General features: G+C 39.2%; 2 protein-coding genes and 1 pseudogene across 2 annotated transcripts; 1 reads left to right on the forward strand and 2 right to left on the reverse strand.

The window, feature by feature from the left end:
- Positions 1-348: 348 nt before the first annotated feature.
- LOC122031591 lies at positions 349-10,325 on the reverse strand (annotated as a pseudogene).
- Positions 10,326-15,880: 5,555 nt separating this feature from the next.
- LOC122031898 (glucan endo-1,3-beta-glucosidase 8-like) lies at positions 15,881-18,051 on the forward strand. Its single transcript, XM_042591118.1, has 2 exons — positions 15,881-16,778; positions 16,856-18,051. Exons 1-2 carry the CDS (start codon positions 16,447-16,449, stop codon positions 17,967-17,969), a joined length of 1,446 nt encoding a protein of 481 aa, XP_042447052.1. The 5' UTR covers positions 15,881-16,446; the 3' UTR covers positions 17,970-18,051.
- Positions 18,052-18,072: 21 nt separating this feature from the next.
- On the reverse strand, positions 18,073-20,408 carry LOC122031899. The gene is made up of 4 exons (XM_042591119.1): positions 20,248-20,408; positions 19,943-20,161; positions 19,760-19,835; positions 18,073-18,341 (listed from the first exon to the last, which is right to left on the reverse strand). The coding sequence occupies exons 1-4, from the start codon at positions 20,326-20,328 to the stop codon at positions 18,313-18,315; spliced, it is 405 nt and encodes a 134-aa protein (XP_042447053.1). The 5' UTR covers positions 20,329-20,408; the 3' UTR covers positions 18,073-18,312.
- Positions 20,409-26,282: the final 5,874 nt, after the last annotated feature.

Consider the following 26,282-nt stretch of genomic DNA (forward strand, 5'->3'; position numbering starts at 1 on the left):
GAATCATCATGCTTGGATCATGATTTGTTAGCGTAGTTGAGCATAAAATCTTAGTAAATATGATCAGACTTTTTTTTGTCACTAACCATTTAACCATTGACATATATTAATCACATTTCATATAATTTTCATACTATACATCCTCATCTTGATCTATTTTATTAATGATATTGATATTATAATTATTGTGATGACTAGTTACAATCAAATATAGTAACTATGACATTTTTAGTGATATACCAATCAAATTAATTGACTAGATTGATTACAAAAGTATTATGTACCCATAGAGTTAGACATTGTTATTGACGTCAACTAAAGTTAAATTCGTGTGTTGTATACAAATCATATATAGTCCAAGTAGAAGATTATTTGATTTAATCTTTCTATTAGTGGGCTCATGTGCGTTTTATCATGCAAATTATGTCGTTAAGATATCAAACCCATTAAGTGATCTAACTCTGATTTATTGGATTTCGAATTATTAAATGTGGATTAGATGTGTAAAACCCTTTAACCCAATCCGTTATCATATATGACTTATAATCGTCGTTGATTCTCTATATAAAAGACAATTGGTCCCCGTTAAATTAGAGCATCTTGACAATGACTCTTCAGGAGACCTCTCCCTCTTCTTATGTAAAATCTTGAGATTGAGGAGGACGACACTTTACAACAATGACTCTTCCATATCATTCAGGTTCATTTTCATTATTTATGTATTTATTTGTTATGCCATGTATTTTGATAAAACTAAATCTATGCTTGAGTTTATTTTCCCTCTGTTGGAGTTCTTTGGTTTAAAGAATTCATGAGGAAAACTCTAATTACTAGCAACCCCTGCATCATGCTTCATGTCCATGTTTCCCTCGTCTAGTCTAACAGCTATAGCAAGCATGTCTACCATGCAACTGAGGTGTTCCAATGTAGGCTTTATCTCATACTCTCCCACCATTCTTCCAAAGTATTCTCGACCCTTTTCGACCATTGTTTTGTGGCTAAATCCTGTGAGAAGCCCGACAAAAGCAACGCCGTCTGGCTTAACTCCACATGCCACCATTTCATTGAAAAGAACCTCTGCGTCTTTTGCTAGACCATGCATCCCGTATCCAAAGATAATGGCTGTCCAACAGATCAAATTTCTTTCGGGCATACCGTCGAGCATTCTCCGTGCATCGTTGATGCTAGCACACCGGGCATACGTGGTTATCAGAGCTGCACCCAAATGGATGTTGATATCCATGTTGGCCTGCAAGACTTGCTCGTGAATCCATTTCCCCCGTTGGAGGGTCCCCAAATGGGAACAAGCTTGCAGGACGCCTACCATTCGCATCAAATTCCACTCCAGGTTGATGCATTTGGTTGAATATGGAAATTGCTTCCTCATACTCCCCATTCGAGACATACCTAGTAGTTTACGAGTCCAACTCCGTGAGATTGTGATAGAAAGCTGCAATTTTTTATAATTGAAAGAGTGATCTTAGGGAATTCTTACGATAGCAATAAGGCTCACCCAGAAATTAGGGCATTGAAGCTAGGGGCACCCCTAACAGGCATACCGTCGAACACCCTCCGGGCCAAGCCGACGTCTCCGCACTTCCCGTACATATCAACGAGCGCCGTGGCGACGACCGCAACCGAAACTGAGCACGTCCTCGTGGATCCTCCGGCCCTCGTCGGCGTCCCGCGCGCCGGCGCAGGCCGGGAGGACGAAGGTGAAGGTGAACTCGTTGGGGCAGACGCCGAGGGAGAGCATCCGGTGGAACACGTCGATGGCGGAGCGGAAGCGGCCGTTGCGGGAATAGGCCTTGATGGCCTCGCTCCACAGGAACAAGGGCGGAGGGTTGGGGAAGGAATTGAGGATGGTTTGCGCGGCCGGGAGTAGCGAGGCGGACAGGTAGGTGTGGGCGAGGCGGGTGAGGAGGAACGGGTGGTGAGAGTGGGCGGACTTGAGGATCTGGCGTGGAGTTGGGGGAGGTGCTGCAGCGATGGAGGAGGGAGAGGAGGGACTTGGGGTTGACTTGGGGCGGCGGTGAGTGGTGGCGGTTGCGGGTCGAGAGAGGCTGAATGCTCACATTCTCTGGTCGACGATGCCTGGTACGGTTTCGTCCGAATTATTAACCGTCCATGTGTAGATAAATATAAATCTTAAAAATATATTAACCAACCATCAGGCACCAGTGGTCTAGTGGTAGAATAGTACCTTGCCACGGTACAAAGCGGGGTTCGATTCCCGGCTGGTGCAAATTTTCTTTTTAACACTCCTCAAAATCAACCGGTCGGACTTCTGGCTGGCTTGATCGCCGGTTCGGGCAAATTGTCCTAATTTTTATTTTTATTTTTTTAAAAAAAAAACACTAGTCGCGATTCAACGTCTTAAAAGAGTCGTTTACAATTTTTCTTCCAAAATAAAAATCCTTAGCATTTCTCACAGGAGGGGGTCATATCTCTTATAAAAAATCATTTTAAAAAAACGCCTTCAAAATATGATGTGTTTTTTAATGAAGTAACAGTGTCAAACTATTAAAAAGATTTGACTTAAAGAGTGAGCATTTCACAAAATCCACCAAACAATTATTGTAGAAAATTGTTGTTTCTTTTCAAATTTTAAAGTTAATTTTCTATATAAAAAATCAACGAACTATTGGATTTCAAAATATAATGGATAAGAACGACAAGGGCATTTAAGCATCTATTTTGAAAGTGATCCGGCAGTAAGAATGAGGGATCCATAGATGGGGTTCCGCCCGAGCGGAATCAGAGAATACCCAGCCAAAGATCTGGGTTTCCGACGCCAAAGCAGAAGAACCGGAGCCGAATGGCCGAGCGGAGGTGTCTGCTCGGCCGGAATCGTGCGGAGCCGAATGGCCGAGTGGAGGTGTCCGCTCGGCCGGAATCGTGGCGAGGGAATAGTAGTTAGCCGAACGGCCTATTCGATCGGCTCGGGATATGATATGTCAGCAAAGGCATGATGATTAGACTGTACGCAAGATGACACTATTAATGGCCCCACCATCACATCACGGACAGATTAATACAGTAGCAGTATAGTCTTATGGATGTCCTTCTGACAGGTCCACACCTAGGCATGGTCGAAAGCAGGTGATCACTTCGATTGGTGTGTTCAGGCTCCTTCGAGAGGTCTATATAAGGCCTCCATTTTTCAACCGGAGGTACACGAGTCTACATTCTCAAAGCCACTTTCTTATTCCTTCGCCTAACTTGAGCGTCGGAGGGCCGTCGCCGGGACACCCCCCGGCTCGGTTTTGTTGCAGGTTCGCCGGAACACTCGAGGATACAGCAGGAAGCGCCACATCCCCAGCGCCCATTGATACGGGTTCGGACAGGATCAATTATTTGATATGAGTTGCAATTGAATCTGATATTACTCCACTGGCATGAAGTTAAGAACTTAATAAGTGCTCGACAGTTTAGTGGGGGTTATTAGATAGGGTGCAGTTTTAAATAATCATGATTTAATTTCCATGCGAGATGTACCTATGACCCATGACGTAGTTAGGATCTTTACCTATCCTGAGTTAAATTATAATATAAATAATATAGACATGTATAATGAATATTAAAATAGAATCCAACTGAGCGGTCGATGGCAAATCTATCGGTGTTGGAGGAACTACGATTGAATCCTAAATCTCTAATCGTGCGCCCTTCGGCTGTTGTTATTCTAAGATTGTGTTTTCTGCGGTCTACTACTCGCATGTTCCTTGATGCGTCGAACGGCAAAGAAAAGAAATCATTTTTCTTCTGTGATGGTTATATAGATATGAAAGTTATAAATATGATACATTCTGAATATAAAAGAAGTTTATTGACAATTTTTTTTTAATTTACTGAAGAAATATCGACTAAACAAATATTCCATCGATAAATATTTAAATCAGGTTATGATACGACGTTGTTTACTGACGAAATATTATTTTCATCAGTAGACACCGTCGGAATATTGTTTTCCGTTGTTATAATCACCAACGGAATTTGTATTCCGTCGATGATTATACTGACGGAAACTAATGTGTTTTCTTTGGTTATAGTAATTTGCATTATGGGTACCGTTATCTCCATATTTTAACTGAATGAATATATATTTTCGACATATTTTTTTTTATGAATCTCTTTTTCCATTTGCAGATGCTACCTCGAATCCTCCTTTAGATAATCAAAACACATTTTTAATATTACTGAGTAATATAATAGAATCCCCACAGATTGTTTCATCAGGACATATTGAAAGTACTAGGAGGATGATATCTTGGGTCCTGCTCCATCTCTATAAATTCCTGTAGACTCAGCAGTTAGTGGTGATTCAGTCTTTAATTTTGATTTTCATCAATCTAACCACTCATCTCCAAGTAGCTCTGCTTTTGATGATAATACTCCTTGGTGAATGCTTCATCTAAACAATCAGTTTCCACTCATTATTCTCTTTCACATGCTCTTATTCTTTTTTCAAAATTTGTTGAACATTCTAGCTTTACACAGGCAATCAAAGATCCAAATTGGCGTGCTGCAATAAATATAGAGTTTGATTCCTTTCTTCGCAATGCAACATGGAGCTTAGTTCTTCGTACTCTATCTATGAATATTGTGGCCTCTAAATAGGTTTACTAAATAAGTATCATGTTATTGAATGTTACAAAGTTTATCTTGTTGCTAAAAGCTTAATCAATAATCAGGTATATTGACTTCAATGATACTTTTAGTCCAGTCATCAAAATTACAATTATCAAATTTCTACTATTTATATATATTAGTTCTAATTGACCGATAAGACAAGTAGATATTTCTAATGCTTTCACTTATGGACACTTTGAAGAAACTATTTATATGGAGCAACCACCGAAATTCATTCATCTGCAACTTCCAACATATGTGTGTCAACTTCAGAAATTTATATATGGTCTTCGGCAAGCATCTCGTGTATGGTTTTATTGCCTATTTACCTGGTTTCATACTCAGGAATTTTCTGACTCAAAAACTAACTCTTCCTTATTCTACAAATGTAATGAGAAATTTTTAATATTTGTTCTGATTTATGTGGATAAGTTCTTAATAATTGATAGTGATCAAAACGACATTACGTACTAGTTTACTCCATCTTGTTCATCAAGAATTTTCTATTCGAGATCTTGACAACGCTCTTTTTTTCCTTGGCATGGAGTTTAATGTAATAGATTAATTTTTAAAATAAAGAATATATTTGTGTTTGCAAAGATACAGTATACACTCCTAGGGATGGCAATAGGACAGGATGGGACGGAGCAGAGGCGGATTTGCCATCCTTCCCGCCTTCATCCCTAATTTTGATTGATCGAGGAATCCTCATCATTAGCCCCACAGGGATTAAATCCTCATCTTCATCTCCATCAATTAAATCCTCATCCTTATTTCAAATATCTATTGACTTGGCCAAAAAAATTTTCAATTTTCAACTCCTTCCATAAAAGTATTAATACTTAATATAAGAAATCAAATATAAAATATTATATTATATGATATTATATAATAAAATAATAATAATAATAATAATAATAATTATAATAATAATAATAATAATAATAATAATAATTATTATTATTATTATTGTGGATTCGAGAATGGAGATAACATCCCTATACCCGCCCCTGTTCAACTTGCAGGGATTTAAAAAATCCCCAAACTCAAACTTGAACCCAAAAAAACTCCCCGAACTGACCCCGTTTCTAGTTTTCCCCATGGGACCCTGAACTAGTGAAGAAAATTTTTATCCCTATACACTCCAAGTCAGTAATACAAGTATAATTTCCAAAGCAAAATACCATCTATAATACAATCCACAGTCATAATTATCAAAATATTATAAATGGTGGACAATCTTCCATAATGAAGTTAGATTTCTAAAAAAGGTAGATCCGCTACCTTAGCGGGCCCCCTAGTATCGGCCCACGGATATAGAGGGAGGTTCATGCAGGTACACAGGCATAGGCGCATGGCGGGGTAAACCCCAGGCCGTCAGTTCCTGAGAATCGACCCCTAGCCATTACGCCAGAGATACCATGCGCCCATCGTCTGCGCTACGCCCTGGGGGCGAAGATAGATTGCTAAAGATTATAGTGATAGTTGCTGAATAGAAATATATTAAAAAAAAAATACAACTTTAGACCTGTTAAGATAACCTAAACAGATAATCTCAGATTACCAAGTAGGAAGGAGCTGCATGGAGAGCTAGGCTTCCTGAAAGACTTGGTCGAGACCTAAGACCGAGATATCCAGTCGAAACAGAGATAGACACCAAAGACCAAGATATCTAGTCAAGGCTTGAGATGTCCAACCAAGTTCGAGATGTCCAGTCGAGACCGAGATGTCCAGCCGAGACCGAGATGTCCAACCTAGATAGAGATGTCGAGGCTTGCGGTTCTTGTAGTTTCTTTAAAATAAATTCGTCTCACCTTCGATTGTGGTTCGAGATTACGTGGGCCATCTATTTTTCAAGATACAACAGCAAACCACAATCGCCATCAAGCACTGGCGGATTATGGTGAACTGAGAATATACCCAATTACTATCACAAATAATTCTACTGAGTAGGTACACAACAGAGAGGAAGAACGGGAGAACGAAGTGGATGAAGTTTCTTTGCTTGAGTGTCTCTGTATCTGCTTAAGACCATGACCTCCATATATAGGAGAATCATCCCTTATTTGCATTGAATGCCAAGTAAAGGTCATTTAATGTCTAAGGCATAATGAAAGCCGTCAATTATCAATGGTTGACTATTACTATCTAAGAAGTTACGGAATTGCCATTAATAATAGTTAGTGTTTCCATTACACTCTTGAGTGGAAAGCAAAATAAATCCATGTGGCAAAATGTTAACTAGTTATTTTGCTTGAAAAAAATTTTACCTCGAAAGGTCCAATATTCAACGTGCCTAGGTCATGCTCGCACACAAATCAACTTGATTCAATGCAATCTAGGCCCTAGATGCAACCCCCTTACTCACTCATGAGTGAGAGAGATGTTGGTGCAATTGACCTCTAAGATTTTAATATCCGACAAATATGTTTAATAAAGCTTGATCAAGGGAAGTCCTAGTTGCGGCTAGGCAAGAGTAAGAAGTCAACCGAGTGACTAGTCCTAACTGCGGTTAGGCAAGGGAAGTCCTAGTTGCGAATATGGGAAGGGAAATCTCGATAGATCGTGGAAGCCAGGTAGAAGGATTTGGTAGGTCTGGAGGACCCAATATTGAATCCCTTGTGGGCCGATCTAATACTGAGTCTTGGTGAGTGAAGCTAGGTGAACTCCAAGCAAGTTTGATCGGATGATTTCTAGTCGACCGTGCATGGTCAACTGAACTCGCGAACCTTGGTAAATCTAAGTTTAGTTTTACCGTAGTATTCTATATCACTATTATTGTTGTTAGCTAATATAATATTATAGAAAAAGTCTTAGTGGATCAGGGGATTAAAAACTAAGCAGAGAAAGTTCAAACTGGTTTAGAGGACTAAATGTTTGGCAGGTAAATTGAGTTAAGCGACTGGAGAGGAGCGATGGTGATATCGTGTTCTAGAAAGGAATAACCCTGGGTCGCTGATCCAACTAAAAAAATCGGGAGGTTTCTAAGTTGAGATCAATACAGATATTAGTGTCTATTACTCATGCATCATATCTATGTGCTAACTTTATGTTGCAGGGATATTTATTATATACTGTGCACTTAACTCTGTTTTACAGAATCCAAGTAGATCGGTCGATCGAAACCAGGGATTGATCGATTGAACTAAGTTGACGTGGCACAGAGCTTAGATCGAGCATAACATATTAGGCAAAAAGGTGGATCAGTCGACCTAACCAGATATGCCAAGCACGGTGGTAGATTTGATCTCGGTAGAAATTGGAAATTGTAAGGATCGGTCGACCGATCATGGTGATCAGTCGACTGATCAATTAAATGCTCTTAATAATACAAAGATCGGATCTCAGTGAAGAAGGAAAGCACAGTATTCAGTCAATCGATAGAGGGTTCGATAGACCGAACGGATCAGTCAACCGAAGGGTTTTTCAATCGACCGATCAACACTTATAAAATCAAGCCTCGAGCACCGAGCCAGGACAACTTTTCTACATTCCTTCTATTTCTTCCATATTAACTTCATTGTACAAGTTACTTTTTTTCGACTATTTCATAAAGATGAATTATAGTGAATTGATGTGATCAAGGATCGCGGGTCTTGGAGTAGGAGTCGACTGAATCACGTAACCGAAATGAGTTCATTTATTTTCCGCTGCACTGTTCTTGTTTTAATGATTCAGAAGAAGATATTGACCCCCTCTATCGCATCTTTTGGATCCTTCAATAAAATGTCTCCTCATACATTTGTTCACAACATACATGTTTGTACAATAATATAAGCCAACTATCTAACTATAAAAGTCGCAATGTGGGACTAAAATCCCATGGAGTCTCCTCCTTTTATCTACCTAATTTCATTCACTATCCAAATCTCTCACATGAATGAAAATAATGTATGTGATAACATTCAGTAGTTGAGTCCAGTATACGATATATAGGTTTATCCTTTGAACATTCCCTTGTGAAAACATGTTTGCTTATTGGCTGGCAGTAGACACAATGTCTTTGAACTGTTCTATTATCTGTATAAGCATTGATATATTTCACTCAAGACTCTCCCTAATACAACTCAGTTCTCATAAATATGTTCATTCTTGGACATAAACACGTCTAGTTCTGTGAGAAGTTCTAAAAATTATGTCTCCAATTCTCTTTGAAGCGACCTAACTTCTTTCTCACATAGGTTATCACTCACGAGTATTCCATATTACTCTATTGGAACATTAAAAGTCGTATGCTTAACCTCCATTTTAACTGATCCATTGGGTAGTTCCCCCATAGTAAACAACTTTGTCAGTGCAGTTATGTTGTCTCTTTAAACTTAATTCTTGGGATTTTCACTTTGCATAAGTTGTGTTTCCTTTCCACCGAGATTTCTCATTAGCATCATTCTCATCCCTCGCGATGAACTTTCAACTGACTCTCTGTGTTAACTCTTTAGTTAGCAAATCTACTAGGTTATCTTTTGATTTCACATAGTTAATAGTGATAAATCCCATTGAGACTAATTATCTAATGGAATTATATTTATGACGTATATATCTAGACATACCATATATAGATGGCTCTGTGTCTGACCAATTATTGATTGACTATCCCAATGTATACAATTTGTTGACACTGATTTTGGTCATATAGGAATATGTTTTAAGAATTGTCATAGTCATTCAGTCTTTTCGTCACTTTTGTCAAGAGATACAAACTCAGATTTCATCGTGAGTCTGGTTATTACAATTTGTTTAAAAGATTTTTATGAAATAGTTGTACCTCCCAAAGTGAATACATATCTACTCACAAACTTAGAATTTTTATGATAAATATCCAACTCTTATTGTTATATCCTTCGATCACAGTAGGATATCTCATATAATCTGGTCCATATTTATGAGTATACCTTAAGTACATCAGTACTCTTGTTTTCCCTTTTTAGTGTTCAACACTGAGATTATCTATATTTACTCAGTTTATTTACTGTGTAGGCTAAGTCTAGTCGTGTACAGCTCATCAAATACATTAGACTTCTAATTACTCAAGATACTCTATTTGAGAGATGATTTCTCCTTGATTCTTTGATAGATGTTGATTCGTCTCTATCGGTATTCATGCCAATACAGTATCACCTTTAGTAAATTTATCAAAAATCTTGTTCATATAATGAGATTGACTAAGAATAAGTTTTTATGTTATTCTAAGAATTTTAATTCCTAAAATCACAGCAGGTAGACTCATGTCTTTCATTTTAAATCTTGAGTTCAACATATTTTTAGTGGATTTTATATCTTATCATTACAGTGGTACACGTTGATGGCAGAGCGGAAACAACCGCTGTGAGAATAGACCTTGATGGTATCGTTCTACAGGAACAAGAGCGGAGGGTTGGGGAAGGAAGTGGCGATGGTTTGCGTGCCGAGAGGAGCGAAGCGGACAGGTAGGTGTGGACAAGGCGGGTGAGGAGGAACGGGTGGTGGGAGTAGACGAACTTGAGTATCTGAGCGTGGAGTTGGGGGAGGAGGGTGGGGGAGGTGCTGCAACGGTGGAGGAGGGAGAGGATGGACTTGAGGCTGACTTGGGGTGGCGGTGCTTCAACGGTGGAGGAGGGAGAGGATGGACTTGGAGGAGGGAGGAGGGAGAGGAGGGACTTGAGGTTGACTTTGGGGCGGTGGTGGTCGGTCGAGAGAAGCTGAATGCTACTCATCCTCTGGTTGATGATGTCTAGTATGGTTGTATGTGGATTAGGAGTGTAATCGAGTCGAATTGAACTGAACTCTTGAATATTTAAGTTTAGCTCGTTTATAAACGAGCCGAGCTCGAGCTTTATTTAAAGAATATATTCATGACTCACAAGTTTATTCGAACTTTTATCAAGTTTAAACGAGATTAATAAATATAAATTCAAAATTTAAATATTCATTAAAAACTAAATTATATATTTAGAAAAAATTAGAATATTCTTATTAAAATTTATAATTTTATTCTAATAAATAAATAAATTTAATATATTTATTTATATTTTTCATAAATAAATTTAATATATTTGTTTATATTTTTTATAAGTAGCGTATAAAATCTATAAATTTAATATTAAAATTATTATTTTTTTCCTTTAAAAGTTGATTCATGAGTTTACTAACGAATATGTTTATGAGCTAACGAGTAGAGTATTGTAAAATTTGACATCGATTTATTTATCTTAACGAATTTCATTAAACGATCTCAAATGAATTTTCATCGAATCAAAATTCGAATAGCGTGATTTAATTTATTTATACTACGAAGTAGTAGTTCTAGTTTATATCAATATAATATTTAAAATAGGTCAGGAATCTAAGGGGGCGTTTGGTATGCACGTTTTCCATTTTCATTTTCTGGAAAACGCGCATTTTCTGAAAAACGGTATTTGGTTTGCATTTTTCGCGTGCGTTTTCTAAAAAATTGACTATCGTTTTCTAGAAAAACAGAGAATGACAAAAAGTCGTTTTCTGTTTTCTAGAAAACGTACGTTTTTCAGAAAATGAAAATGAAAACGGTACAAATTAAACGCACCCTAAGTTTTTGATTTTGGTAGGATACCTTCCACCACGGTTCAGACCTGGATTCGATTCCCGGCTGGTGCAATTTTTTCTATTTTCCGACTTGTCAAAAAAATCAACCCTAATTTTTTATTTTTTTTAAAAAAATAACACTAGACCGGATCTAATTTCTTTAAAGAGTTGTTTACAATTTTTTCCCCCAAATAAAAACCGTTTCTATTTCTCTCAATCGACCAACCAGTTGTTGCTTGATGACCAGTAGAGGATCACATCAAACTCAACCACCCTTTGCGTCCAAAAATAATTTATACCATTTTTCGTGGGAATAAAAAATGTGATGTGTTTAGCATAATTTTGTAAATCTTTGGAAAAGTTAACAAGATAAATATAATCAATAATATTACAAACACATTTCTATAAATTAGTCTTTATCGGCAATGGATCTATATGTTTTTGATGGTGGACATCGGAAAAAAAAAAGTAATAATATATATTGAATCATAATTTTCATGAAATAACAGTGTTCAACTATACACAAAGATGACGTGCCATGTGATGAAACATCACGCCCATGCTTTAGCTTGACTTAAAGAATAAGCATTTTACATAATCCAACAAACAATTATTGTGGGGAATTTGTTTTTTAATTTTAAAACTATTTTTCTAAAAAATTCAATTACATATTGGGTTTTAAAAATTGCTAAGACCGACAAGGACATTTAAGCTTCTCTTTTGGAAGTATTTGTGGGATCCTACATACAAATAATTGCAATTTGGGCTCGTATTACTTCACTAGTCAAAAATATGTAGCATGAACTTAGGAATTTAGGGTATTCGTAACGCTAATTCGTTATAATATTCATCAATTCATCAAAAAGTATGAGACCCACTGTCACATACTCATTATAACAATATATCTCTTTCACTCACATTCCTTTTAATATTAACACTCATTATTTATGAACTCCACCATCCACTTATTCATCCTTTTTATTAGTTTTAAAATAATATTAAAAAATTTATAATTAAAAAATTATTAAAAAATGAAAAGAGAGAGTGTTCAAAGGTATTCAAATCTTTGAACATTCTCTCTTCTCTTTCTTGTGAGTGAGTATTATAAATGATTATTATAATATTCATTTAATACCCAATTGAGAATACTATAAGAGCATATTCCACCGAGATTTTTTAAAAACTTTTTTTATTTTTCTATGTGTCATCAAAAGTAAAATAAGCTATCAAATGTAAAGAAGCTCATTGAAGAAATAAAATCCAATTTCTTAGTCTTTTTTTCTTTGGAGTCACTTAAAGGACAAAAATTCAAATCATCCTTGGAGATGTCCATCCACAACGAGAGACATTCTTATAGGCTGCAATGCTAGATTAATAAAACTAAGTTGGATTTTATAAATCTTATAGTATTATAGGTTTTGTAAACCTAAAAACCGAGCGTCCAAATTGGATGCTGGGTTCAAAATAGTAGCTGTCAGTCATATTTTTTTATTTTTTTTTAAAAAAATAAATATTATAAATAAAGATAGTAAATAAAAAATATGATATGTGAATTAGTGGAATCAAATATATATATATATATATATATATATATATATATATATATATATATATATATATATATATATATATATATATATATGGATTATGATGGTAGGGAAAGATTTATAAACGTTATGTGTTTTTTACTTTTGATGTAGCGATGATGTGATACGGTAGGTCCCATAATAAAGTTGGGTTTATAGATTAAGGATTACGATTATCTTAGGATGTGTTTGGTTCGTTATCATAAATAATATTGGTTATGTAATTACTTAGTAATCATATAACTAGATTATGGGAAATAAAACATAATCAAATATTATTTAGTTTAATTTTAAGTAATGTAATAATAATTTATTTGTTTGAAGATTTTAATATATAATATAGCACATGCAATTGTATCACTATCCAAATTAACTAATAAAACATATATATATATATATATATATTAATGCTGATTATATAAATAAATAAATTCAATAATATTTTTTAAAAAATATTATTTTAAGAAATTTGTTGGGCTTTAAACTAGATCTATCTAATTTATCCCAACTATAATTAGGAGTTGGTTAATTCAATTGATTAAAGTTTAATTAAAAACCTAAGTTTAAAAAAATCTAATTAAAAAAATGCAATCGTCTCACACACCACCGTTAGAATCGCCGCCTGATGAGTCGTTGCCACCTCCAGCCCGACAAGCCACTAGAGAGCCACTGCCACCTCCGGCCTCCAACGACTTCGTTCGACGATCGACGTGTGTAAGCTTCTCGTTGGAACGACAACGACGAGCACAGCTAGTCAGAGGCCCATCGAGCCGGAAATGAGCCGCATGCTACGACCTCTGGCCTCTGATGACTACCTTCGGCTGGCGGTGTATGTGAGATTCTCGCTAGGACGACGACCACGAGACAGCTTTCGGAGGGCTAGTCGAGCCGAAGATGAGCCGCTTGATGCCACCTCTAGCCCTAGCGAGACCTCCTACCCCGACGAGGCCTCCGACCCCGATGAGTCCTCCCTCCCCCATGAGTCTTTAGTGCGACCTTGACGAGTCCTCGCGAAGGAATGTGAATGGGTGCACCGATTCTCGATAACCTCTGGAATAGAGAAAACTCTCCAAAATTGAAGGTAATCTTATTCCGAGCTTCATTCCCAAATTAATGACCTTTGTTGATGCTAGCGGGGATATATGATTACTTAGGAATAGTTAATTTCCTAAATCAAATATGATTATTATTGATTACTTTGAATAGATAATTAAAATTATTACAATGATCTTCAACTAAATAATCCCTTAGAGTATCATCTCATGATTTCATTTGATTGCATTGCATGTAGTGGGCTTATCAAAAAGTGGATAGTCATTATTATTATTATTATTATTATTTTATTTAATAAAAGTTTAAAAAATTAATGGAGATATTTAAAAAGTGCTGTGAAAGTGTGAATTATAAATATTTTTTAAAAAATGCCCTCTAATACCAAAAAAGTACCGACCCATAAATACTTTCGAATACAACGGTCCACGAATTCCCAAACTGCATCTATCTGATTCCATCCGCTATTACAATCCGATCTGCGTGGCCGAAACAAGATAACGGCCGAAACTTTCGATATATCTCCCATCTCGCTTTCCCATCCGCCAATACGCCATGGAACGTATCAGATCGGCAGTTGCGACCGACAGCGTTACCCGCCGCAACGTGGATGCCACCGGCGTTAAATACGCACAAATCCGCCACGTCAACTTGTGTCGGAATCCAACTGCTTTTTTCTTTAAATCGCACCTGGGGATGGGATGATATTAAATCAGATAACATAATCTTGAGGACCAGTTTTTATGTATAATATTGAGATCAATTTTTATGTATCAGATATTTTATAAATTATCAATTATTTATATTAATCAAATATAAAATATAAATAAATTATTTTAAAATAATAATAGAGATTAATCATTATATGTTGTAACAACTAATCGATAATAGTTATTACAACATATAATAATTTATCGACTGATCCTGTCCGAAAGCTGAATCAACGGACGCTGGGCACGTGGCGCTCTCCGAGTCACTGACGTAGATCTTCGACTGGTCGTACGAACCTCCGGCGAACCTGCACAGAAGTTGGGCCGGGAAGGGGTTCCCGGCGGCGACCCTCCGACGCTCAAGTCAGGTAAGCGAACAATGAAGAAGTGGCTCCAAGTATCCAAGAACGCGTACCTCCGGCGAAGTATAAGGCTCCTTATATAGAACGGTGAAGGAGCTCACGCACACCTACCGAGGCAAATACGTGTACTCTGCTCATACCTCGGTATGTATTTGTCAGAAAACTTACCTGACACCATACTGCTACAGTCCAGGCACGTCTTCGATGGGACAGCAGAACACCTTGTCGCCAGATTTGGAGTATGGCCTAGTCATAGAGCATGACAGCTGTCAGAAGATGTTCCTTGTCCATCTCTCCCTACTCCATGCCGGGGCGTCCGGCCGGCCGGCACTCACCTCCCGTCCGACCAGCCAACACTCACATCACGTCCGACCCTCCATATGCACTGGTATGCTTGGGAGATCCTCGATAATGTGTTATGTGGGGACTGTTCGCAGTATGCTACCTTATGTCTTCGACAGAGCGTGCCATCCGCTCGGCCCTATGATCTTGTTCAGCGAGCGCTGGAACCCCGACTCCCGCCGGGGCACCTTTTGCCATCAGTCAGACACCGGTCGGCCGGCCGGGCGATCATCCCACCTTTTCTCGATCGTCCGGTCGGTCCCTCCTTATCCGATCGGGCACCTGGTCCTCTGACTTCCACGTGGCATTGACTCCTCGAAAAGGAGGTCCCCATTCTTACCGTCGGATCATCGACAGTAACTATTATAAGTAGTGATAATCATGGATTAAATTGATTTAATTATTAGAATAAAAAAATTATTTAATTTTATTAAATCAGATAATATAATATTAGTATTCTATATTTAACTCTGTATCCGATTGAATTTTTTTTCAATTCGATTTAAATCGATATAGATGGAGGGATCGATTTGATTGGTTAAATGATGTTAAAGTTAATTGACCATTTGGCCCTAATCTTTTGGATATTTCCTTTTCATGAAATGTTGGATTTAAAAGAGAGATGGAAAAAAGAATTGGATTTTACCTAATCGCCTCCTCTTCCTGTGATCTAATCTCTCCTTCCCGCAACGAATCGAGTGAGAGGAAAAGGAGTGCGTCAAAAGCTGAAACCTTTCTGTTGCTTTAGAGCAGTGGAAATCGTCTCAAGCTACTCTCAAAAGTTCCAACCTTTTCCTTTCTTAATCCTCGTAGTGTTCTTGCCTCAGGAATTTTAGACAAAGTTTTTTCACTCGTTCTGCTCGGTTTCAGAGCTCTTGAGCTCCTCCCCCGCTTGCGATAAAAGTTGAATCTTTGAAAGGTTGCTCAGTGTGCTTCGATCAATTTCCTCCTCCTTCCATGGCACTCAAAGTGCCTTTGAGCTTCCTCTACCGTTTTCTTCCTGTGGTTCTTGTTCTTCCTGTCCTTGTCTTGCGCGAATGGACAGATAGAAGAATAAATTCCTTTTTCCTCTTTGTTTAATTCCACCAAAAACCACTTCCTCTTCCCCCGAATCTAATTCCAATTTCCTAGTTCTACTTTAGAACTAGTGAAGTAGAAGCCTCTACTCATCTTGGCTTCTCGGTTCGGGAAAGCTGGTCTTTTTTGAAAGATCTGGTAGGAATCATGTCGGATTACAGGATTTGGCTTTGCCTCGTCGTCCTTGTGGGGATCTGCTCTGTTTTAGTCAACGGACTGGGGGTGAACTGGGGAACCATGGCGTCGCATCCTCTGCCTCCGAAGATCGTGGTGCAAATGTTGAAAGCTAATAAGATTCAGAAGGTGAAGATTTTCGATGCAGATTCCTCCACCATGGAGGCCCTCGCTGGTTCTGGAATCGAGGTCATGGTCGCCATTCCAAACAACATGCTCGGGTACATGATCGACTACGACACCGCCAAGCAATGGGTGAAGCACAACGTCAGTCGCTACAATTTCCAGGGAGGCGTCAATATCAAGTGAGTAGATTTACAGAACTTTGTGCTCCGATTCGAGCTTAATTTGGGGAATATGAAGCTTGAATATTTGATTTTAGATACGTTGCGGTCGGAAACGAGCCTTTTCTGACGACTTACAACGGCTCGTTCTTGAATATTACGTTGCCGGCGTTGCAGAACGTCCAGGCCGCCCTCAACAGCGCCGGCGTCGGCGACAGCATCAAGGCCACAGTCCCACTCAACGCCGACGTCTACAACTCCCCCGCGAGCAATCCAGTGCCATCGGCCGGTCGCTTCCGGGCCGACATCAGCGACCTCATGACCCAAATCGTGTCCTTTCTCCACTCCTCCGGCGCCCCGTTCACCGTCAACATCTACCCTTTCCTCAGCCTCTACGACAACCCAAACTTCCCGGTCGACTACGCCTTCTTCGACGGGACCTCTTCGCCTGTGGTCGACAGCAACGGGATCCAGTACAACAACGTGTTCGACGCCAACTTCGACACGCTGGTGTCTGCTCTGACGGCGGTGGGGTTGGGGGACTTGCCGATCATCGTGGGGGAGGTGGGTTGGCCTACCGAAGGCGACGTGAACGCGAAGACGGCGTACGCGCAGCGGTTCTACAACGGGCTGCTGCTGAAGCTGTCGGCAAACCAGGGGACGCCGCGGCGGCCGAACCAGTACGTGGAGGTGTACATGTTCAGCTTGATCGACGAGGACGCGAAGAGCATCATGCCGGGGAACTTCGAGCGCCACTGGGGGATCTTTAGGTACGACGGGCAGCCCAAGTTCGCGCTGGATTACTCCCGGCAGGGGCAGGAGATGCTGCCGGTGTCAGCCAGCGGCGTGCAGTACCTGCCGCAGAGGTGGTGCGTCTTCAGCGGCAGCGGCGACCTGAGCAAGCTCGGCGACAACATCAACTACGCGTGCTCGAGGTCGGATTGCACGGCGCTGGGGTACGGGTCGAGCTGCAACGGGTTGGATAGCAATGGGAATGCGTCCTTCGCCTTCAATATGTACTTCCAGGTGCAGAACCAGCAACCACAGAGCTGCTACTTCCAGGGACTCGCGGTGGAGACGACGCAGAACCCATCGACGCCGGAGTGTAATTTTACGATCCAGATCGTTTACAACGGCGCGGCGGCTTCGTCGGTGGCCCAACTCGGTGCAGTGCTTGTGATCTTCTTGTGGCTGTTCTCAGTGACTGTTTAGGTTTTTTAATTGAGAGATCGTCCGTCTTCGATTTTGTATTTGTTTTGTTCAGATATGATTACGGATCAGATACAGCGCGCCATATCTGTCTTTCCACACAGCATTTTAGTAACAAGTATAAAATGATTGATGGAGTTGTGAATTCAAACAATTGCTATGGCAGTTCGCTTACACCTTCAGAGAAACACATTATCCAGACATATTTTGATACAACGCACTTAAACAAGTAGGAGAAAAAGGCAAGCACGGATAGTCATAAAATACTAATATATCTACAAGGTTGATTATTTATTCACTGACCTCAGCGGTGAGGCGCACCTTCATAAAGAAGTTGGCTTGCTGCTTACCAACTACCCACTTCCAATCCATTACCTGCAAATTTTTTAAATTGGAACCAAACCTTTTTTGAGAAGCATTGGCCAGAATGCATTTAAGAGGGGGGAACAAAATTTCTAACTACGGGAACAGAATTGAATTCTTCTATTACATCAACTACATTCAGGTTTCAGAAACGATATAAGTGCAATCCCTGAGTATTGATCACAGTATCAGCCGCAATGTCTAAACTCCTAAGGTCGCTTTGTGTAATTGAGTGGAATGACAAGTGAAATGGCATTTCCATACACATGTTTGATTCCGCAAGAATCTACTAAAAAGTTATATATTTATGACAAACATGAAGGTTTATATCCGTGTAGCAATGCTCAGAAGGTAGAGACACTCTAATGAGTGAAACTATTATTTGAGACAATCAGCTGTCTTTTTAATTTCATATTCTTTTGATGGCAATAGAACTGTGTTAAATTCATGACAAAATTGACACGTGCAACATTATTCTGGCAGCATAAATGCATTTTTAAAATTGCTGGAATTAGCACCATACATCTGTTGTATGATCATGTGAAGGAGATCAATTCATAGATTGATGGAACCAATGCAATCATTTAGTTTAGGGTCAAATTTAATTGATTCAACAACCAAGATCAAACGAACAACCAACCACATGATTATGCACATTCACAACAAGTCCCTTGGGTATAGACGGCTAGCGCAGGACGGACTGACGAAGGCGTTGGGACGAACGAATCACCTTTTGTCTTTTGCAACCATGCTCATTTACAACAAATAACTCCAACAAATATTTGAGACACCATTACCTAGGCTACACCCAAGTCATTATTAATTTGCTAATGCAAGAAAAAGTTTAGTTTAACCGTGCTAAATTGTCATCTAATCAACTAATAAAGCCCTACAATTCAATATTCATGGCATAAATTGCATAATCCATGTTATGCTTGTTTTGTTAGGCATGTTACATATGGAATGGAACTACACTTGCTTCCCCTTTTTTGTCTTATTTTATTTCCTTCATCTTTCAAACAAAAACCATTTTGATAGGTCTTCTTCCGCCTTACATTTTATCAAAAACGAATAATATTCGTTCTTCTTTTCCCCTTGACCGTAGAATAATACCAATCAAGTCTGGTAGGCCCTTCCACCTTCCACCTTCCACTCTGGAAGAAAAAAAAAATTTCATCTCTCACTTTCTCACTATTTTTACTTGTTTCTCTTGCAAGATCCTCTTTTTTTTTCCCCTTTACTCTGAGCATCTAGAAATTATACCCCGAGCCGCCAAGAAAGCACGTTTTTACCCCCACAAACTAGCATACCGTGAACCCGTATGTTTAATTTCATCACTCAGATGAAAGGTATAAAAACCCAGAAAAGCATTGCAAATGTACATTGATAAAAATGTAATCCCTAATTCACAATTTGGGAAATGAACTCACCGTCCGGGTCGAAGAAAAAAACTTGTTTTGTCTTCCCATCCGGTTGGGTTTTCTCGAACGTTTCGATCCCCTTCTCCTGTAAAAAAAACGATGCGAAATTTGTGCATACTACTCAGAAATACCTTAGCAAACAATTGAATGAACGAAAGCAGAATAATCTCAGCATCTCAGAAAAGATCAAACCTTCAAAGATTGTACAAAAGCATCATAGTTGGAGACGCCGAAGGAGATATGGTGGCCCCTGGGAAGGGCGCTTGGGTCAAGGACAGTCGACGGAACTTCAGCGAGCTTCGACTTGGGATCCCTCTCGATGAGATGAAGAGAGAAAGACGGGGGGAGGCGGAGCCAAATCACCTCGAATTCTCCGAATTTGGGAGAATCGATCCGCTCGAACCCTAAAACCTAAATCGATGGAGAAAAAAAAGAGGAAATGGAGCAAAATAATCGATGCCGGCGGGTAGAGAGAATCGATCACGATGAAGGCGTACCTCCTGGTAGAAATCAGCGAGACGCTTCACGTCGGTCGATGACCTAGCGATGTGGTTAAGCACAACTCCTGCGGCCGCCATGAGCAAAAGGATCGCGAAGGTAAGCCGAGAATAAGCGAGAAGTATACGACAGGGAGGAAAGCGTTTTATGTGGAGAAAATTTATGTTTATTCTTTTTTTTTTTTAGAGGACCTCTATATTTCCAAATTATCAGAATTTAAGTTTATTCCTTTTGTCGTTACTTCGTAGAGTAGAGAGATCATCAAACCACGTCAAGTCTTCTGTGTTCTTCCCTCTCCTCTCTCGTTTTTCTTTTGAGATTTCTTCATAATTATTGTCGCCATCGTAACAATTGGTATTAATTGGAATTGGGGCAATATGTTATATGTCTGAGATTTCTTCAAATTTAATCTGATAAAGTTTGATGGAACTGATAATTTCAGATTAGGATAGAAAAGAGTTAAAGATCTATTAGTGTAGCATAGTGAATGTGTTAGGTGAAAAGAAATCGAAAAAGATGGAGAAGACAGATTGAGAAAAACTGCCAAGACGGTGACAATAATCAAACTTTGTTTTATTGATGATGTGATATATTATATCATGGATGAAGGATCACCGATGAAAGTTTGACAGAAATTAGAAAGTCGATATATGTCTAAATCATTGACAAACAAATTTTTTCTTAAACAGAAGTTATTTGGGGTTAAGATATCAGAGGGTGCAGATATGAGTTCATATATGAACGTATTCAATTATATTATTAGCGATCTGAAATGGATTGATGTAAAGATCGAAGAAAAAGACAAGGTGTTGATGTTGTTGATTTCTGTATTATCATCTTCTAAGTATGACAATTTGGTTACAACTCTGATATAGAGATGGAAACTCTCAAAGTGAATGAGGTAGCAAGTGCTCTGTTAGGATTTTATAAGTGAAAGAAAGTAAATGAAGATATTTCTCAAGGTGAAGGGGTCATGATGAGAGCTATCTAGGAACATAAAAGAAACAAATCTCGATATGGTTTAAGTAACAATAAAATTCAATTTAAATTGAGAAATAAGAATGAGATCATTATTACTGATCCGGTGGTAAGAATCTGGAACCCCATAACGAGGGGTCAACACCACGGGGAGGTCAAAGGGCCCAGTGGCCCGCCGGAGAAGGACGAGCCGACCGGATTTAGAAGAAAGGGACATCTGGTAGTAAAAAGCACCCTGGTAGGGACCAGGGTTCCGACGCTCAATGAAACAGTACATAATGACCGAGCGGAGGGATGGGCCGCCCGGCCGACGCAGGGAATTAAGGCCGTCCGGACGACGTTCTTCGCCCGGTCGGTCGGACGGACGTCCCGGCCGGGCGGTGGGTAAAGGAAGGGAATACCCTCTGACAGCCGTCAAGTCGTATGGCTACGCCATACCCCTAGTCTGGCAACGGGGTGTCCTGTTGTCCCATCGAAGACATGCTCGGACTGTAGCAGTATGGTGTCAGGTAAGCTCTCTGACAAGTACATACCGAGGTATGGGTTGCTGACACGTCTGCACCTCGGTGAACGTGCAATAGTTCTCTCCTTGCTCTATATATAGAGCATCTTACTTCGCCGCAGGTACAGGCGAGAAAATCATCTCTGGAGCCACCTTTTGCATTATTTGCTTGCCTGACTTGAGCGTCGGAGGGTCGACGCCGGGAACCCTTCCCGGCCCGACTTCTGTGCAGGTTCGCCGGAGATTCGTGCGACCAGACGGAGGCCTACGTCCTCGACTAGGAGCGCGCCACGTGCCCAGCGTCCTTTGGTTCGGTGATTCGGACAGGATCAATTACATATGCGGAATAAAGGATCATATCAATCGAAATTGTATAGAGAAAAAGAAAGTGAATGTAGATAATAAAGATGGTTCATCAAAATCAACAAATACGGTAGAAGGAGAATTAGATAGCGATGATAGTGATATGTTTTGTCTTATCTAAATAAGAGAAATTGATAAATTCTTGGATTCTGGATTCAGCATGTTTTTATCACATAACACCAAATAAAGATTGATTTGACACCACTGGCAGAGGCAGGGGGCACGAGGGGGTGCGGAAGCACCCTCTTGCTTCTGAATATATATATATATATATATATATATATCTATCTATATATATATATATATATATATATATATATATATATATATATATATTTATATATATATATATATATATATAATCATGATTAAAAAATAAAGGGTATAATTAGAATTTTTAAATTTATTGGACTTTTTCACAAAGTGTCATAAAAACACCTTTTCCCTTCCTTTCTCATTGTCGATCCTTTTCCAAGCAGCTTTCGTTTTATTTCTTTCTCGTTCTCGATCCTTTTTCCAGCAGCTTTTTAACAGTCGAACCTTCTTTTTCTAAGCCAACCCTTTCTTCTTCAAATCAAAAACCCTAGTCGCACTAAGAGATCTCATTGTTTCCTCCTCTCCGGTCTTCTCAAATCATTGCACTCATCTTTGTTGCCTCTTCACTTCATCGACGCCTCACGCCAGTGACGCCACTACTGTTCGCAGTTCGCCTGTTCCGTCGACGCCGCTGCCATTGTTGACGCCGCTACCACTGTCCTCCGCCGGTGATCCTCCACAACAAGCAAAATCTCTTCAATTTTAGGTGAATCTTGATTCTTATTTCATCTAATTTCTAATTTCATGATTTATACTTGGTAGTACATTAATTGTTATGTTGATTGCATAAATTAATAATTTTGAGAAATTGACATAGGTTATGGAGAAATTTTTAAAACGAAGTATTGAGTCTTCTAAGAATTCTATGGAAGAAAATAGTAAGAAAAAATATTCTCGCGTTGAATTCAACCCGGATGATGTTGTTAGTGACCCAGGGCTACGCAAACCAATTAATGAATTTGATATTTCTATTAGAGATCAGATTTGAAGAGAATATTTGATTAGAGGACCTTGTCAACTATTTGGTCATAGTTATCCCCAAAGACAATTTGGTAAAGAGCATAGAAGTTTCCAAGTTGCTTGGTTTAAAACATTTTCATGGTTAGAGTATAGCATATCAAAAGATGCAGCTTTTTGTTTTTGGTGTTATGTCTTTAAAAATTCTCATAGAGGATGTCGAGTTAGAGATGAGACATTTACTAATTCAAGGATGACTAATTAGAGAAAAGCAATGGAAGTATTTAATACGTATGTTGGTGGTGTAGCTAGTGCTCACAATGATGCAAGAACACAACTTGAGGCTTTTCAAAATCAACGACAAAGTGTGTCACATTTGCTACAAGCACAGGGGTGTGGAATGGAGGTTGCATATCACACTCGATTAAAAGCAACTTTAGATGTTACACGCTTTCTTTTGAAACAAGGTTTGCCTTTCCGTGGATATGACAAGTCATTGAGTTCCTCAAATAAAGGTAACTTTCTTGAATTGATTGTGTGGTATACCCAAAGAAATGATGAGGTTGCTAAGACCATGAATGAAAATGCCCCTGGAAACAATCAAATGAAGTCTCCAACATTTCAAAAGGATTTAACACGGGCTTGTGCTGCTGAAGTCACAAATATCATTCTTAATGATATAAAAGTCAATATATTTTCTCTTATGGTTGATGAGTGTCGAGATATTTCAGTCAAAGAACAAATGGAAGTTGTTTTAAGATACGTGAACAAACATGGATGTGTTATTGAAAGATTTCTTGCTATTGTACATGTGTCTGACACTTCTGCTATTTCTTTGAACAAGGCTATTGATGAATTGTTTGCAAAACATAGGTTGTCATTATCAAGATTGAGAGGTCAAGGATACGATGGAGCTTCAAATATGCGAGGTGAGTATAATGGATTGAAGGCTCTTATATTGAAGGAAAATTCATCTGCAAGGTATGTCTATTGTTTTGCTCACCAACTTCAACTAGTTATTGTTGTAGTTGTTAAAAGGAATCGAATTGTGAGTGATTTCTTCCAATATGTTACTATGATTGTGAATATTACTGGTGCTTCATGTAAAAGAAAAGATAAGTTTAGACAACTTGAACATGATAGACTTGTAGAATGTTTGGAGAAAGGAGATATTGTTAGTGGCAAAGGAAAAAAAATCAGGAAATCAGTTTAAAACAACCAGGGGATACTTGTTGGGGTTCACATTACATGATTATTATCTGTTTGATGTCTACGTGGACTTTTGTTTTAAAAGTGCTTGAAAATATGTATGATGATGGTACTAATGATCATAATAGTGGTATCGCCACCAGTTTTATTGATAAGATGAAGAATTATGAATTTATGTTTGTGATGCATTTGATGAAATCTTTATTGGGAATCACAAATGAATTGTCACTTGCCTTACAACAAAAGGATCAAAACATTGTACTGACAGTCATTTGATCAAGACAGTGAAAGATCGATTACAAAAATTGAGAGAGGAAGGATAGGAGAATATTTTAGATGTCGTACACAAATTTTGTAGTAATCATATTGATCCTGTCCGAACGCTGAATCGATGGACGCTGGGCACGTGACGCTCTTCCAACTGATGATGTGGGTCTCTGACCGGCCGTACGGATCTCCGGCGAACCTGCAAAGAAGTCGGGCCGGGAAGAGGTTCCCGGCGACGACCCTCCGACGCTCAAGTCAGGCAAGAGGAAAATGATAGTGGTTTCGAAGATGTGAGATCGCGTGATTGCGTACCTTTGGCGAAATATAGGGGCTCTTATATAGAGCTATGGGGAGGCTCAGACACACCTAACAAGGCGTATACGTGTCCTTGACCCATACCTTAGCATGAGCTTACCAGAGGAGCATGCCTAACCCCATACTGCTACAGTCCGAGAACCTCTGTGATGGGACCGCAGAACCTTCTGTCGTGAGATTTTGCGTATGACTTGATCGTTGGACATGCCTGTTGTCAGAAGATGTTTCCCAATGTCCCCTTGCCCTTGTCCTCTCTTACTCGCGCCGAGCGCCCACCCGCTCGGCAGGCGCATTATCGGTCCGACCGGGAGGCCTTCCTGATCGCATGCTCGGATCGGCTGAGACTGTTCACAGCATTGCTGCTTTATGCCTTGGCCAAGCGGGCAGCCCGCTCGGTCGTCACCATGAGCGTCGGACACCCGACTCTCCATCGGGTTGTCTTTGATTCTGTTCTGACCCGTTCGGCCGGCCGACCCGACCCTTATCCGATCGACCGAATCTCATACGACCCTTGACTTTTGACCTCTACATGGCGTTGACTCCTCTCAAAGGGGATCCCCTGTCCTTACTGCCGAATCACTCATCAAATAACTTCAAGAAATATGATACTTTTTTACGTGATAATTTAACATCATCATCATCATAATCATCTTCATCATCATCAGTAGTTCAATCTTCAGTCAGTGACAATCGAGCCCAAATTTAAAAAATTAAAATAGCCCAGTTGAAAACAATCCAATCGATCATAAGCCAAGCCCTGCCCTACTCACTATTTCTTTTATTTGCCGTTTGATGCATCGAGGAGCAAGCGAGTAGTAAACCGCAAAAAGTCTCAGAACAGTTACAACCAACAGGGGCAGGCGATTAGGAATTTAGAGTTCAATCGTAGCTCCTCCAACACCGGTAGGTTTGCCCTCGACCTCTCAGTTGAGTTCTATTTTAATGTTCAATATACATGCATATGTTATTATTTTCATAATTTAATCAGAACAGTTAAAAATCTTGACTAGACCAGTCATCGTTCCAAAAGAGAAGCTTAAATGTCCTTGTCGTTCTTAGCCATTGTATTTTGAAATCCAACAATACTTGATTTTTTTTTATATAGAAAATTAACTTTAAAATTAGAAAAAAAAACAATTTTCCTACAATAATTGTTTGGTGGATTTTGCAAAATGCTCATTCTTTAAGTCAAATATTGAATGGGAGTATCACATGGTACCTCATATTTCTGTATCGTTCGACAGTGTTACTTTAGTAAAAAAAACACATCATATTTTTAAATCCTGTCCGAACCAGAAATCAACATACGCTGGGCACGTGGCGCTCCCTAGCTCGATGATGTAGATC

This window comes from Zingiber officinale, chromosome 11A (assembly GCF_018446385.1).
Source record: "Zingiber officinale cultivar Zhangliang chromosome 11A, Zo_v1.1, whole genome shotgun sequence".
Taxonomy (NCBI): domain Eukaryota; kingdom Viridiplantae; phylum Streptophyta; class Magnoliopsida; order Zingiberales; family Zingiberaceae; genus Zingiber; species Zingiber officinale.

Coding starts and splice junctions, on each gene's coding strand:
- LOC122031899 (XM_042591119.1), bottom strand. CDS start 20,328: ATGGCGGCCGCAGGAGTTGTGCTTAACCACATCGCTAGGTCATCGACC. Junction 20,162..20,247: donor TCGCTGATTTCTACCAGGAG/GTACGCCTTCAT, acceptor CCATCGATTTAG/GTTTTAGGGTTCGAGCGGAT. Junction 18,342..19,759: donor TTTTTTCTTCGACCCGGACG/GTGAGTTCATTT, acceptor AAAAATTTGCAG/GTAATGGATTGGAAGTGGGT.
- LOC122031898 (XM_042591118.1), top strand. CDS start 16,447: ATGTCGGATTACAGGATTTGGCTTTGCCTCGTCGTCCTTGTGGGGATC. Junction 16,779..16,855: donor CAGGGAGGCGTCAATATCAA/GTGAGTAGATTT, acceptor ATTTGATTTTAG/ATACGTTGCGGTCGGAAACG.